This window comes from Dreissena polymorpha, chromosome 16 (genome assembly GCF_020536995.1).
Source record: "Dreissena polymorpha isolate Duluth1 chromosome 16, UMN_Dpol_1.0, whole genome shotgun sequence".
Taxonomy (NCBI): domain Eukaryota; kingdom Metazoa; phylum Mollusca; class Bivalvia; order Myida; family Dreissenidae; genus Dreissena; species Dreissena polymorpha.
This window is the reverse complement of record NC_068370.1, coordinates 8,048,954-8,064,750: the sequence shown is the minus strand read 5'-3', so window position 1 is coordinate 8,064,750 and position 15,797 is coordinate 8,048,954. Positions and strand designations below refer to the sequence as shown.

At 34.1% G+C, this 15,797-nt stretch overlaps 1 protein-coding gene across 3 annotated transcripts; it reads left to right on the top strand.

Annotated features, from left to right (window-relative positions):
- The first annotated feature begins 707 nt into the window (after positions 1-707).
- Positions 708-13,053, top strand: LOC127862599 (uncharacterized protein CXorf38 homolog). 3 transcript variants are annotated; one of them, XM_052401791.1, is made up of 7 exons: positions 708-819; positions 6,046-6,677; positions 7,249-7,407; positions 9,821-9,863; positions 11,683-11,775; positions 12,016-12,219; positions 12,610-13,053. In XM_052401791.1, the coding sequence occupies exons 2-7, from the start codon at positions 6,108-6,110 to the stop codon at positions 12,969-12,971; spliced, it is 1,431 nt and encodes a 476-aa protein (XP_052257751.1). In that variant the 5' UTR covers positions 708-819; positions 6,046-6,107; the 3' UTR covers positions 12,972-13,053. The 3 variants fall into 3 exon arrangements, with proteins under 3 accessions (XP_052257751.1, XP_052257750.1, XP_052257749.1); XM_052401790.1 differs by having other exon boundaries at positions 11,677-11,775; XM_052401789.1 differs by having other exon boundaries at positions 9,800-9,863; positions 11,677-11,775.
- Positions 13,054-15,797: the final 2,744 nt, after the last annotated feature.

Here is a 15,797-nt window from a genome sequence, read left to right as displayed (position 1 = left end):
GTAGTGGTATTTTCTCATTGTTTATTTTGACACCGGAAGTAGGTTTTCCGTCCCGCACGAACGACAACTCTGTCAACACGGAATTTCGAAAATCCGGATTTTTTCCCCAAAGTCAACAGTGCTCTCCATATTCGAGATTTTAACGGGACCAATCAAGTTCACGTAGGGTGTCTTAAGCGAGCATATTTAGCCTATATAGCTTATATATATGTATATATATATATATATATATATAATTTAGGTTTCCAAATGCAGCGTGGCTGTACTATCTTGAGTACAGCAACGCTTTTTATTGGCTTTAAACTCGTGTAGTTATAGTTGCCATTATTAGGACATATCAGAGAAGTAACAAATGCGCCCGTATTTGAACTTTTAGATAACAAGATTCTGAATAATATTTCGCTATATAAGTGCTAATCAACTATTTATCCCACTGATCGTGACCACTTTTCACTCATATTGGTCATTATGACACAAGGTAAAAGTCCCTAACACATTGCTACATGCCAAATGTGACAAAACTTGTCTTTCAAATTTGTATTTGTCTGCTAATACATGTATTGTAACGATGACAATGTGTCGGCTATTCTACGTTGAAAAAAGCGGCCTTTTTGGTAGTGTTTGACATATGACGATAAAGTGCACATGTTAATTCCATAACAACAGGAACAAGGCTTGCATATATTATGTTTACTTTGAAACATGTAGGAGAAGGCTTGCGGAAAGTTTGCGTCTACGGACAGACATACGCACCGGCAGACAGAAATATTTACAGACAATGTAAAAGGAGAAGATGCGTGGCTTCGTATCAGGGAGTGGGTATGATACTTAGACCTTAATTTGAAGGCGCTCTTTTAGATAATTAATCAAAATGTCTTGTTTCGCGTCTTCAGTTTCACATCCTTTAAGAGTATATTCAATGTATATATCATCCCAGTAGGGTGTTTTCAACCAGACTACACATACGTAATATGTAAGTGGCAAGCTATTAAACACATCATATTTAAAATGTGTCTATAAGATGCTAGTTATTAACATCTTGAAAAATACGCGAGGGTATAGCCGATACATGTATGTATTTACATGTCTAAAATGTTATAGTTATGTTGGAAACAGTACACTATGAACTAATTTAAGTGTAATTCATAATCGTCCTTGTTCTGTTACTGTCTGCTTTGAATAGCTATGAGGTTAATACTAATTGACGCGTATATTTTGTTGATACATCTGGACAGAGTGTGCGAGTTGGGTTGATTTTCAAAGCAGTTTCAGCCAAGAATGCTTTTCATAAACTATGCATAGCAATCATCCTAGATTTAATCGTGTAGGTAAATTATTAGTAGTTGGGGACATGAATGTATGGTCCCAATGTTTTCAGATGTATATTTGTCCTATTTACCTGCCTAATGACTCTACACGCACTAATTGTTAACGCAATAATTGAATACTTATTCCGATTGTATGAATCAAAAACAGCAGTTTTTGAAGATTACTGTTCATGCAATACATACAAATATGTCCATGTCCTTGTGCACATATGTAATGCCTCGTCTAATATGTTCGATATGTTACCATTACTTCACGTCCTGTATACACTGGCTCAATCTCTTGTAGAGGCGAATGCAAACCGAACCGATATAACTGCCGGTGCTGTAGCTATGCACAACACTTGGGTAATTAGTAAATGTACACATCTGCTCTTTCTATTTAAATACGACAGCTATTTAACATATGAAACGCGAATTTGACCTTAATTATGCTTAATACAGTCTTGAGAAGTTGATTTCGTAGCATATATACAACATATGTTTAATGGTGGCAATGTATTTTTGTTATGATTTTGAAATATATATTTTTAAAATGTGTACAAGTCAGTAATGTGTTGTTAGCTTTCGCAATTAAAAAATGAATAACGTTTGTGTATGTTTTGTATGTTATTACATGCGAATACACCAAATGATTAATTTAGGAACAGTTGTAACTCATTACAATAAGGTCATCAGACAGAAGCGCAATGTACATTGAGGCGGCCAACATAATAATTATAATTTGGAGAATAGGCACATTATGTCAACACAAAGGAAAGGTTCTTTCTTGTAACAAAGATGTAAAACTTATATACATAACTATATAATCAAATGATGAGTAAAACTCAATTGATGCTTCACTTTGTTAACACAGAATTTAACATTCCTAAAAATAAAAATAAATCAGCCCAACGTGTGTCCATATGCAAATGTTCATAAAAATATACATGTGGTGAGTTTGTTTGTCTTAAATCAAAATTATTGTTTTTTAGAACATATAGAGAATTCTATGGTTATAAAGGTGCATTTTGAGATTGTGCTATAAGAACAAAACAATAATAGAAGGTATTCAATTTAAAATAAATGCGTTTTATTTATGAATACAACATGCAAACTTTAATGTCTCAATAGTTTTCCTGAATTAAAAGAATACATGAACATAATAACTTAATCAATTTAGATGAACTTAACGCACATGTCGCCGGAAATATGCGCAGTTTATCGATACCTTGTGTGTCTACAAATTTAAATATGTGTGATTGAATTCCTTATATCTAAAACAGTTATGCAATACAAATCGCAAATCGTTTCAAATGATCTTCTAACCGATGAAAAATAAACAACAAACTGACAAAAACACTGAATAACGAAAATACTACAACGTTTTGTAATATAATTTGCATTAAGTATTTGCATATGATTGCTAAATTTGTTTCGGTGGATTGCCAATCATTAGACCTCATTGTAATTACAGGTGCATTGCATTCAGAGGCGTATCCAGAATTTTTTCAGAGGAGGGGCTCAACTGCATGGGGAGGGTGCCGTCAACATTTTTTTTGTTGAAATGGCACCTTGAAATGATGCAATTTCCTGCTATCTAATCAGCATTTTGCATGATAAAAGTGAATGTAAAACAAAAAAGAACTTGAGTTCAGACATCAAGTGTGACACACACACAGACAGACAGACAGTGGTAAACAAAATGTCTCCCAAACCACTAAAGAGGATGCCGGAGAGCTGAAAATAGATAAAGTAATCGAAGATAAGTAATTCAATTCAAAGATTTCAATAAATTTTCTTTTCATTAAATTAAAAAGTACAATTCGAACACAATCAAATTTTTTAGAAAGTACCTGATAGCAGCAACAGACTCATTTTCAGTTGGTTCATTAGTTTTTTGTTTCTTGTTCCTAATGGATTCAGTTGTTGCCTGTTGGCGTTTCATTTTGAAAATGATTTAGTTTCATACTAACCAAGTAATTCTTTATTTTTGAGTCCTTTTTAATTTCAACAAGAGATGTGTTTGTTAGAAACACACAATGCCCCCTACTGCACCGCTTTGAATAAATTTTTTTATATCCCTTTAAAAAATATTACTTCCCTTGTGTAAATGATCTGTACCTGCCAAATGATATAAAATAGAAATTATCTCCCTTTAAGGTTTGTTACTTCCTTTGGATTTTGTTTTTTTAACCTATGATCTTGAAGGATGACATTGACCTTCCACCACTCAAAATGTGCAGCTCCATGAGATGCACATGCATGCCAAATATCAAGTTGCAATCTTCAATATTACAAAAGGTATGGCTAATGTTAATGTTTTCGGACGGAAGCACAGACTGACCGACAGATGGACTGACAGTTCAACTGCTATATGCCACCCTACCGGGGGCATAAAAACTGGATGAACATCAAAGCAGTTAGCCCAATGTGTAAAAAACAAAACAAATTAATTGCCATTCATTAAGTGTGCTGTTGAATTTCAATGGCAATAACTTGTTACTCAAAAGGATCATCACTCTCAGGAGCAAATACCAATTAAATTCATCAAAGAAACTAACCGAAAAATTAATGATGATTGTCAATTGCATTCGTCTTTACTCTTTAATTTCTACAAATTGAAATATTGTTTTTCACAAGTCCCATGCGGAAGCCATTTATAAACATTTACCTATTTAAATTCATCAAAGAAACTTACCGAAAAATTAATTATGAATGTCCGTTGCGTTTGTTTAAACTCTTTAATTGCTACAAATTGAAATATTGTTTTTCAAAGTCCCATGGGGCAGCCATTTGTAAACATTTAACTATAGCTAAATGTATCGACGAATTTCATTAGTTGAATGTATCTCCGTCAGCCAATAAAATAGCGCAGTTTATCACTAACAGTCAATGAAGCGTGAAGTTTAGCTGGCGAGCGTTAGATCGTCTGTACACATGCCTGGGGGCTAATCACACACATCGACAGCTGTTTATGGCTTAATTAGGGGCATATGACAGGAAATACACAAGTGGATTGAAACTGTAAGGGGCTCATTTTTTAAATCGTATCTAGCCAGCCAGCTGGGGGGGGCTTTAGCCCCCTAGCCCCCCACCTAAATACGCCTCTGGCATTATTATACTCTCTGTGACAATAGAGATATTTGTCTAACGTGGATTAATTATTATTTACGACTGTTCTTACACCAATGCAGTTCAATATCATGTTACATAGTTAAAGTTTTAATAGCGCAAATCACGCAAAACGAGTATACAATAGGATCGATCAATACAGCGATCTTAAATATTACTTTTTGAAGTTTAGCATTAAGCATGACTTCATTTTACGTAATCTCACATTAATAAGCAATTAAAGAAATTCGATTGAACGACATAACACAGAAATATCTGTATAGTCAGAGGATATGTGAAATAAAAGCTCACAGGTATCGAGAGGACATCGGATGTAACATGTGAATTGGTATATATAGTAAATATATCAGATTTGTATGCATACGTTTTAGTTAAATATATTGATAAATGATTCAATTTGCATTTAGTCTAATTAAAAATAATATTCCGAATATTACAAATATAATAACCAAGGATGTCTATTGTGCACGAATTAGATTTATTATATTAGGTGTATTAGTAGTATTTGTATTAGTATTATTATAATAATTAGTAGTAGTAGTAGCAGTAGTAGTAGTAGAAGTAATAGTCGTAGTGTCAGTAGTAGTAGTAGAAGTAGTAGTCGTAGTAGTAGTAGCAGTAGTAGTAGTAGCAGTAGTAGTAGTAGTAGTAGTAGTAGTAGTAGTAGTAGTAGTAGTAGTAGTAGTAGGAATAGTAGTAGTAGTAGTAGTAGTAGTTGTAGTAGTAGTAGTAGTACTAGAAGTAGAGAGTAGAATACAGAGAGAGAGAGGAGAGAGAGAGAGAGGAGAGAGAGAGAGAGAGAGAGGAGAGAGAGGAGAGGCGCGAGAGCGATCAGGAGAGAGCGAGAGAGAGAGAGATGCGCTCTCGCGGCGTCTCCCTCTCGAGCCCGCTCTATCTCTATCGCTCTCGCGCGTGCGCTCGCCCTCGCTCTCTTCTCTCTCGCTCTCTCTTCTCCTCTCGCGCTCGCGATCTCTCTGCTCTCTCCTACGCTCTCTCTATGCTCGACCTCGATCTACCGCCCTAGCTCTCCCTCCCCGTTCCTCGATCGCTCTCTCTCGCTCTCTCTCTCTATCTCTCTCCTACTCTCCGCATCTCTCTCTCTCTCGAGAGAGAGAGAGAGAGAGAGATCCGTTTTTTATATACGGCATTAGACTTATAAACCCACACATATTGATTAAACACGTATACTAAATGATGCACACATCATTTGCACACACCTCTGGCATGACAAGCTCTTAATATGTAATAATTTATATTATTATAACCAACATAATTTCCATTAAAGATATTGCCAATAAAACGAAGATGGTCATAGCGTTTCATCGGTATCCGTTTCATAAGAGCTCTGCCATCCCTAACACAGCTTCATCATAGCTTCATGATAATAAACATCACTATCCTTATAACCATCATTATAATATTACATGCATATTTATCATCGTCACCGTCATTATCACGATGAAAATCTTAATCGCCACCATCATCAACAGAATCATTATAATATATAAACATCTGTGGTCTTATTAAACATACCAAAGCCTAAAAAGTATACAATATTACTTTTCCAAATGCTTGGACCAATGTTACTGATATTTGTGTTTTACAGGTGATACTCAAGCCACACGTGTTTCTTATTCTGACCGTCAATTTCCTTCTGACTAAAACATTATGGCGGGTATAGCCGATGTGTTCACTGAGTCGGAAAGGACGAACTGGCTGAAAGCTTGGCTGGCAATTGATATTGCAAAGTCTGGCCTAGAGAAATTTGTTGAGACCGAGGCTACAACTCTACACGGAAACATATACAATGCTATCTTGTCAAGTGGCGCCGTCGCGTGTGTTGACTGTCACACAGCCAACTTGCTGAAATGCCCTTCACGAGGAATATGCAATAAACGAGGAGCACAAAGTCAATGCACATCTATGCATGACTCGCCGTTAAAACAACCACGACCATGTTCTGCAAACGTTTGTAATAGAGTCCGTGATGAAATTGAAAACCAACATAAATTTTCCAACCCTTCTTGGAAAAACACATCGGCGAATCATTGGTCATCAAGTCCTTGGCACATAGCCAAGGCGTATTTTCCTCCTGACGGTTATACTGAAACTAGTTCGGTACAAGATACGGACTTCAACGGAATCATAAGTTTCATGATGAACTGCAAACACTTCAATAACACGTTTTCGTTCCCCATCGCTCCGGGAAAACCACATCCGCCATGCCTTTTAACAAAGGTAAATATATAGTTGTCATGTTAAATTAAACTTATTATTAAGTCCCCCAAGAATAGTATATTAAAATGTAACCTTCCGTCTGTGCGTTGGTCCGTCCAGTCAAGTTGCTAATGTTTACTGATAACAACGGTAATTTTCTGGACACTTGTATATATGTGCAATGAGGAAGCAACCCATGCTTTTGTTTGGTATTGTAAGGCCAATGCGGCTCTAACTTCAGGCGTCTTCATTGGGCAAATGTATTTTTGTAACACTTCTATCAGAGTGTGTATAAAGCATATGGATACATACAACACGCGTTATGTGTTTTAATTTGTTTTGAGTGTGTTAAACGCAGTGTTTGTAAATGAAGTTAAACAATATATGTATTGGTATTAATGTTTTTTGATTTAAGCATATTATATTGTCGTAAAAACGTATTGAAGCATAATCTTTTATAAATAACCGCAATGAATATATATATTCGAGTATGTTAGTTCATGCTTCTTTTGGCATGCCGTATTTAAGCGATTATCTTTACAAAATAGCTATATTTCCCCAGGCAATACTTTACCTCGAATATTTTATTTAGGCGCGAGAATTTTGCAGAACAGTACGCCATTCGTCTACGTTCAAGGTTACAGACACAGATCTCCATGACATTTTCATAACACTGATTAGCCTACTGACTGATACACAATGTCTAGCCCACGACGTTGATGCGCGGGAGGCTGTGAGGAAATTAGCAAAGGTATTGAATAGAAAACTGCAAATACAGTCCGTCTATGTTTGTGCGTTCAATAAACTTTGCAAGTAGTATTATGTATTGCATAAACAGTGATTAATTTAGTATGTGTGTTGCGATTATTTTATAATTGGTTCTTACAGATAAATGTATTGTTAATACAGACTTAAATAAATTGTATCTGAAATTGATCCCTCATATACGAGCTTTGTAACAAACCGGTGTGCAATAAAACCGTTTTGCAATAAATGTATTGCAAAACGGATAGAAGGGTCTTATTGCAATTTGATTTTTTACAACAACCCAATTGGAAATAAAGCCGTTTTGCAATAAAATCATTGCACATTTATTTGCAATAATTTTCTTGCAAAACGGGTTGGAATGTCTTATTGCAATGTGAAAATTTTATATCAACCCGTTTGCAATAAACCCGTTTTGCAATAAAATCATCACTCTTGTATTAATTAATTCAAATGAATTGGAAGAGTTTAAAATGAGTTTCAAGTGTTGTATTTAAATAAACTTGTTTAAAAAAAATAGACAAAGGTGTACGTTTAGACTTAAATTTTAAAATACATGGAAGGTGGTAAATTTCGAGATTTGATAAGATAAAACAACACAGAATGTGTATCCAAAGTGATTTCAAACAATTTAGTACTAAAGTTAAGATAATGCAAAAATGCGATAATTTTTGGAAAAACGTGTTGAATTGTCTTATTGCAATGTACATTTTGTGTAACAACCGGTTTCGAAATAAAATCATCACATATATACTAATTGTTTCATATTGATTTGAAACGGCATAAAAGAAGCTTCAAATGTCGTCCCTAAGGTAAATATGATAAAACAAGGCTGAATGTATATATATGATGTGAATTTCACCAATTTGGGAATTAAGTGCAGAATACCCAGAAGTGCATAATTGTATTGCAAAACGGGTTGCAGTGTCTTATTGCAATGTGCATTTTATAACAACCCTCTTTGCCACTCGTTTTGCAATATACTCATTATATATGAACTTATTGATTCAAATTGATTTGAAACGCTGAAAAAATATTCAAATGTCGTATTTAAAGAGTTTGTATATAATGAGACAGAGGTGTAAGATTTGACCAAAAATTAACAGACATTTAAAGTGACCAATTTCATGAGTAAATGTGAGAAACAAACACGGAATGTATATAAACAATGATCTTACAAATTTCATGATTAAGCGAATTTAACCCAGAAATCCAATAATGCTATTGCAAAACGGGTTGCAGTGCCTTATTGCCATGTAAAAAACGAAATAACAGCCCGTTTTGCAATAAACTCGTTTTGCACTAATCCATTACACATGTACTAATTGATTGGAAACTTGTCAAAGAAAGTCTCAAATGTTGTTTATAAGTTGTTTTTTTCAAAATAAGACAGAGGTGTACGATTCGACCAACAAATACAAGGCAGTTAAAGTGATAAATTTCATGAGTAAATGTGATACAACAACACAGAGTTGGTAAAGAAAGTGATTTCAAACAATGTAATACTTAATTGAAGAAAACCTAGAAATGCGATAATTTTATTGCACAACGGGTTGTAGTGTCTTATTGCAATTAGAAATGTTCATAACAACCCGCTTTGCAATAAACCCGTTTTGCAATTAAATAATTACACTTGTCTTAATTAATTCAAATGAACTGGAAACATACAAAACAAAATGTGAAATCTCGTATTGAAATAATAGTATGTCAATATATAGGTAATAAATATCAACCAATGTTAATCTTAAGTAAAGATTGTTTGTAATAATCCGTTTCGCAATAAAATCATCACATTACTAATTGTTTCAAATTGATTTTAAACGGTATAAAGGAAGTATCAAATGTCGTCCTCAAGGAAAATTTGATAAAACAACAAATGATGTATATATAACGCGATTTTCACGTATTTGGCAATTTAGTTAAGAAAACCCACAAATGCACAATTTTATTGAAAAACGGGTTGTAATACAATTTGCACATTGTAATAAGACACTCCAACCCGTTTTGTTATAACATTATTGCAAATAAATGTGCGGTAATTGTATTGCAAAACGGGTTTATTGCAAAACGAGTTGTTGTAAAAAATCGAATTGCAATAAGACACTCCAAACCGTTTTGCAATAAATTTATTGCAAAACAGATTTATTGCACAACGGGTTGTTACAGAGCATATAGATGTTTGATACTGTAAATCGACCTAGTTTACACGGATGGTATCATTCGTTGATTGCCACTTGTGATGTAACAACGCGATTTACATGACGTATGTGTTAGCTTAATTAAGTTGTATATAATAGTATATATGTATCAATATTTATGGAATATAATACACGAAACATTGTATTTTTTCCGAGCACAAATTATTGTTTTCTGTCTAGCTACAAACCAACGTTCTGAAGCTTACAACGGAGGAAATTATTAACTACGAGAACTTTTGTAAAGGTATGTATGGCTTCAGATTGCCCTGTAAGACGGCATATAATTGAATCAAAGTCATATTTGTAACATTCTGTAAAACTTGATCATCTTTCACAATATTAATTGCATCTTCAACAGCAATCTATTTATGTAAATGCTAATATGTCTGTCCACTATTTTGCTATGAGCGCGTCTATTAACGATATTTTAATGTTAAGTTTATGTAGCTAGGCAAAGTATTAATTGCAATAGTACTACATACAATTCGAGTTCAGCGCGAATTAAGTGTGAATTATATATACATGGTTTGTGGTGTCAATGTTCAAATTGTATCAACGAGATAATAACTGCTCAGGTTCATAGGTCCATTAGAATTAACTATCAATAATAAATATTCATATTCAAATTTAGAGTCAAGACCTGTTCTTATCGATAACATACACATAGAGATTATCATAAAAAGTATATTACATTTCCGCTCAGCTGTGTATGTTCGTCTTAATCTTAAAATAATAAGATAAACCGTCCAGTGGCTAAAATGAATAATTTAAAAATATCTGATGACTTCACGTAATAGGTCAGATTCAGATAGTTTTTCTAGAAAACTATATCAAGCAATGTATGTGTATAAATACATACTATGCTCTCTTTAGAACTTCGGCGACGTTTTATGGCATTCTACAATTACACATCTAGCCATGTGCCTCTTTCAAACCTGGAACATAGTCTTGACAAGCAAATAACAGATATAAACGCAACACCCAACATACACCGAATTTAAATTGAAATTGAAGGGAAACGCGTAAAAATCATTCTTCTAGCAGAGTTGTCGTTCGTGCCTCAACATGCATCTCTGAAACATAGGGACCCGGCACAGTGATGGGATTGCATAAAAAACTATTCTAGAAAAAAAATCATATTATATGATATATAATATATAGACAAGGGGTTCAACATACCAAATAGGCAGAATGTCACAAATTCAACAAAAATGCAAATTACAAAGTCATTATCGTTTTACATTTATAATTTAATTTACATTTACGGTTTTTGTTTTTTATGCAATCCCAACACTGTGCCTGGTCCCTATGTGTTTTCCCAAATGGGTTTTAAGACACAAAACATTAATTATATACACACATCAACGCTGTAACATTATTATATTACTCAGGATTGGAACAAGGTACCTTAGCAAAATAAAAAGATAAATTGTTACGGTTTAAAGGAACAAAATTAAAATTTGGCTTGTCGCACTGACACTGCTTTTGACAGTTGCTAAGGGTGTGAATAACTTTTCTTATAATTTATGGAAATTATAGAATGCAATTCAAATGGCAGTAATATTACTTGAACGTGGTACGTATTTATGAAATGAAAACGTCACTAGGTTCTGAGAAGTCGTACTATAGGGTGCATATACTCTGTATTTCACGCTCTTTTATCAATGAACATTTAACTTTAAATGAGCCATTTTTATATAAGATCGGGAAAAATCGAGTCATAATTTCCGACCATGGCTAATATTAAACAAGATCACGAATTGTGCTAATGAGCATGCCTTTGGCTGTATTATCGCAAAGATAGTTTGTTGATGTAGTTCATATGTTACTATAATTGTAATGTAATATGAAATATAATCAATATTGTATCGGAAAACCTTGTATTGTAATGCTGCAGCGCGATACTTTTTTATTTTCGGAATCAGTTAGTTTTGTGTAAAAGTATATTTATATAAATGAGAAAAGATTAAAAAAAACAACATCATTTAACATGATTATGACGAGATTACGTCACGTCCTTAAACCTATATTCATGTTGTTGTGTGTTTGTATTTGAGACATAGGGCGTGGTGCAAAGGTTGAATGGTTCAACTTTGATGGAGAGTCAATATGGAACAAAATTGAACAAGATCAAAAGCTATGCGATGCAGAAGAAGGTATTTGATTAGTGTGTGTATATGTTAACACTAGTACACTGTATAATATCCATCTTCTGTCGTCATGTTCGTTTTGTTTGTTCATCGTAAATATTGGAAAGAAAGTTCAAAATTCAGTTTTCTAAATTTACATTCAAAGTGAGCTATACTTGCCATAAAGCTAGCTTATCTGTATGTTTGCGTCTATTATTGTGAACAAATTTCCAAAACGTGTATCCCGAGTAAGGATTTATCTTACAGAGGAGTTAGTTCTTAACATGAACACTGTTACCCTGGTGACGAGAACTCAGTGGCATGCCCTATCCTCCAAAGAAGATGCACAATATATGACGATGCCAGTGAGCCACGTGTTCATACACCATACGGTGATGAGTGAGTGCGTCTCGCAAAGAGAAGGCGCCATAGAGATGCGCAAAATACAACATCTTCATCAGGATATAAATAGTAATTGTTCATGTTATATCATACGATCTCATTTGATCATATGCTATTCCCAAACTGCCTTCTATGGGTGCTCAGAACAATAAAGTGATGTCTTTGTGTATGTACGTACGTATGTACGTAATACGTAAGTTTGTCATTATGTTCGGATTGTTGTCAAGACAATAATCTAGCTTTATAGTGTCTCACGTATTAAGGCTTAAAACATAAACGTTATGAGAGTCAGGCGTCATGTGGATGACAAAGTACCACGCTGATATTTTTGCTTAGGTGATTTTATATAATGTTGCGTCATTGATATACTTTTTATATACAACATTTAAAAAAGAACACCTTTAAGTTGAAATGTTTCAAACACTCAACACGTTTCTTACAACTTGATTCTTTTTTTAGGATGGGCCGATATCGGTTACAACTTTGTGATCGGACAGGACGGTAGTGTGTACATGGGTCGAGGGTGGGATCGGGTCGGGGCCCACACATTGGGCTGGAATAATAAATCCATTTCATTTGCATTCACGGGAAACTTTACGGAAAAACAGCCCACTGACGACGCCTTGAAAGCTCTTGATGCTGCGCTTGTCCTTGGTGTGAAACTCGGTAAACTCACGCCCGACTTTAAGCTGCACGGTCACAGGGACGCAAGGCCTACGGAGAGCCCAGGGCAGAAGCTGTACGATCTGATTCGTAAACATGAACACTATGAGCCTATTGGACCGAACATTGTTACTTTCTCGCCGAAATCTCGTGTATGACATTTTAATATATGTCAATTTTTTGTATCGTTGTCTTGCACTTTTTTGTTTATTGACGGTATGTGTTCTTTGTTATTGTTAATGTTTGCCTGATATATAAACACATGTTAATACTGTATTGTAGATGGATCTTTATCCCTCTCTTCCACAATAAATGTATATTATGTAAATGTAAGTTTTATTTCATGACATTAGCTGTATGTGTTCGTTAATTATACCATAGAAATGTGAAATATGTATTTCATAGTAGTTTGTTATACCACTGCTATCTTAAGAGTCAAGTTGCTTTTTGCTAGTAACCAAGTATGTGTCGATAATAGTAGAGTAATATTCTCGTTATCTATTTAACTATAGTATGTGTATGTAATTGATTTTGACATTAATAATTATTTTGCAGATGGCATACAGTTTTGATCGAGTAGAATAATTTGCATCGGATTTATTTGTTTATGTGGTGAAACTGTTCTGTAAAGTTATAAAATATGCAATACATTTGAATATCATATAAACATGCCTATCTTTTATTGTTTTGTACAACTTTAGTACAAGTAAATTTCAGAAATGACATTGGTTATGATTGCAATTTAGATTTTGTACGCTTCAAAATGTGTATATAAACGGTAACTGTATCGTTTTCATGCATGCATCATTATGATTATAGAGTTTACACAGATATCATAGTTATTACAACATTGTATTGATATATTGTACTTATGTTTTTAATCACCCTATGATATGTAATATTAGACCTTCATGTGAGTATGATGCAATTCTTAAGAATGAAATTCTTTATAAATATAAAGTAATGTACATATACACACCATATATGAACATACTCTACATGTATAAGCAAATTTTGTAAATACTCCGATATGATTATTACATCGTGACATGTATTTAAGCACTAATGTCACCAAATTGAAAATATATGTAGATATAACATCATGTTTGTTGAACAAGGATCATAAAGGTCTATTTCAATTAAGTATATGTATATGTTTTTGTTGAATTTGTCTTCTTTATATCTTATTTTTAAAGGCAACTCTTAAAGCGTGTCATCTCGAAAATCAACTGTACCTGTACATGTAATTTATATAATTTTCGATGTTTGATATTTATTGAATGAGTCGAAAATTACTTTCCCTTCAGTATGAATTTGCCGCTAGAGGCGCTCTAGAAGCACGAGATTTTCGTGCATGGTTAAAACGTGGTCAGTTTTCGTCATTCAACTTTGGGAACTCGCACGGTATACATGTTATTTTTTAAAATAATGTGTTAATATTTCATATTATGAAAATTATATATGAAATTGAAAAAATGATATATGTATTGAACTAAATTTACATAGAATGTCACTGTATGATGACTGTTAGAAAAATTGTATTATGTGATGTATGTTTGACGTTTTGATGGTGGTTATTATGTTAAGTATAATAATAAATGGACAGACGGTATGCGAGTCCCTGCGGCTAGTACCAAAAAACAAAGTTTGTGTTTGTTTGCTATATAGGCAAAGGAGGGATGTTAGGGAAATAAAAATAATTCATCGGAAATCCAATTCCTTGTTGAACGATATTTAAATCATCCTCAACTCATAAGCACTTTAAACATGTGAGCAAGATAGATTTTTTGTTGACTTTTTAACGAAATTCGAACAAAAAATAGTTCAAAGAGGGCGTGGCTTACAAATGATTTTATATTGCTGAAAGGCATGATAATCTCAAATGTGGGCTGCTGGGGGAGGGGGGGCTTAAACTTGTGGAAATGGGCGGTGTCGATACTTGTTGTCGGTCAAGGTTATAATAACACTGAAAAATATTTATTCAGTGTCTCAAATGCATTTGTGTCCTAGTGGCATAATAACAACGATACTCTACCACCACCAACACATTTTTTCGTTTATTTTTAATGTTTTTACTCACCGTATATTTACATTTTAACATAGTTTAACATGGTAATTAAGCTACAATAATGACCACTCAGAGAAACGACGTACGACCCGTAAAAACGCCATAAAGTTTGCCGATACGACAATAATGACACACGATAGGACAATCGTGAAGTTCGGCACCCTTTCTGTCGGTCTGACGGGTATATTTGTCGTACGTTCGCTTTGGCGTGTTGGCACAAATCTTGCCAGACGCATACACATTATGCCATATGCACATACTTGAGAAAAGGGCAATAGTATAAGCTTTGAAATCTTTAAGGCGGCTTTTTTCCAGACAGACACATTCATCTTTAAGTGATAACACATCTGCTGTAAGATTCATTATGAATATGGGGTGTATACAGTCAGAATAATTAAATTGAGTAATTATTGGAATTTAGCGAATATTGTTTTGCCCAACGAGGCAAGAATCGTTTAATGGATAAAACTGCTTATTTCTACACGTTGTATAAACCGCATTTTATTAATTGGCCCAATCTCTTACATAGAAACAATGGAACATTAAACTAAAGAAGAGGATGTCTTCATCAAACCACGATTCCCGGAGAATTCCCGCTTCTCCTATAGTAATGAAGGGCCACGTGCGTCCCTTCGCTGACCGTGTAATACCCGGAGCCTAGGCTATCGAAGCACATTGCCTCGCCTTGAAGTTCAATGCCATACGGTATCAGTACCGGAGTTGACGTCAAATACGCGTAATAATCTCCGTCGGGGATGTATCAGTAGTAGATATGTAAGTACGTCTTCACTAAAACATGATAGGAGGTTTAACGTAATGTACTGAAATGTAATGTTATTCAAAATGATTTCAATTCGCATATTGCATCTAATAATTCCAAATATTTACACATTCTGAATGTTACATGTATTTCATA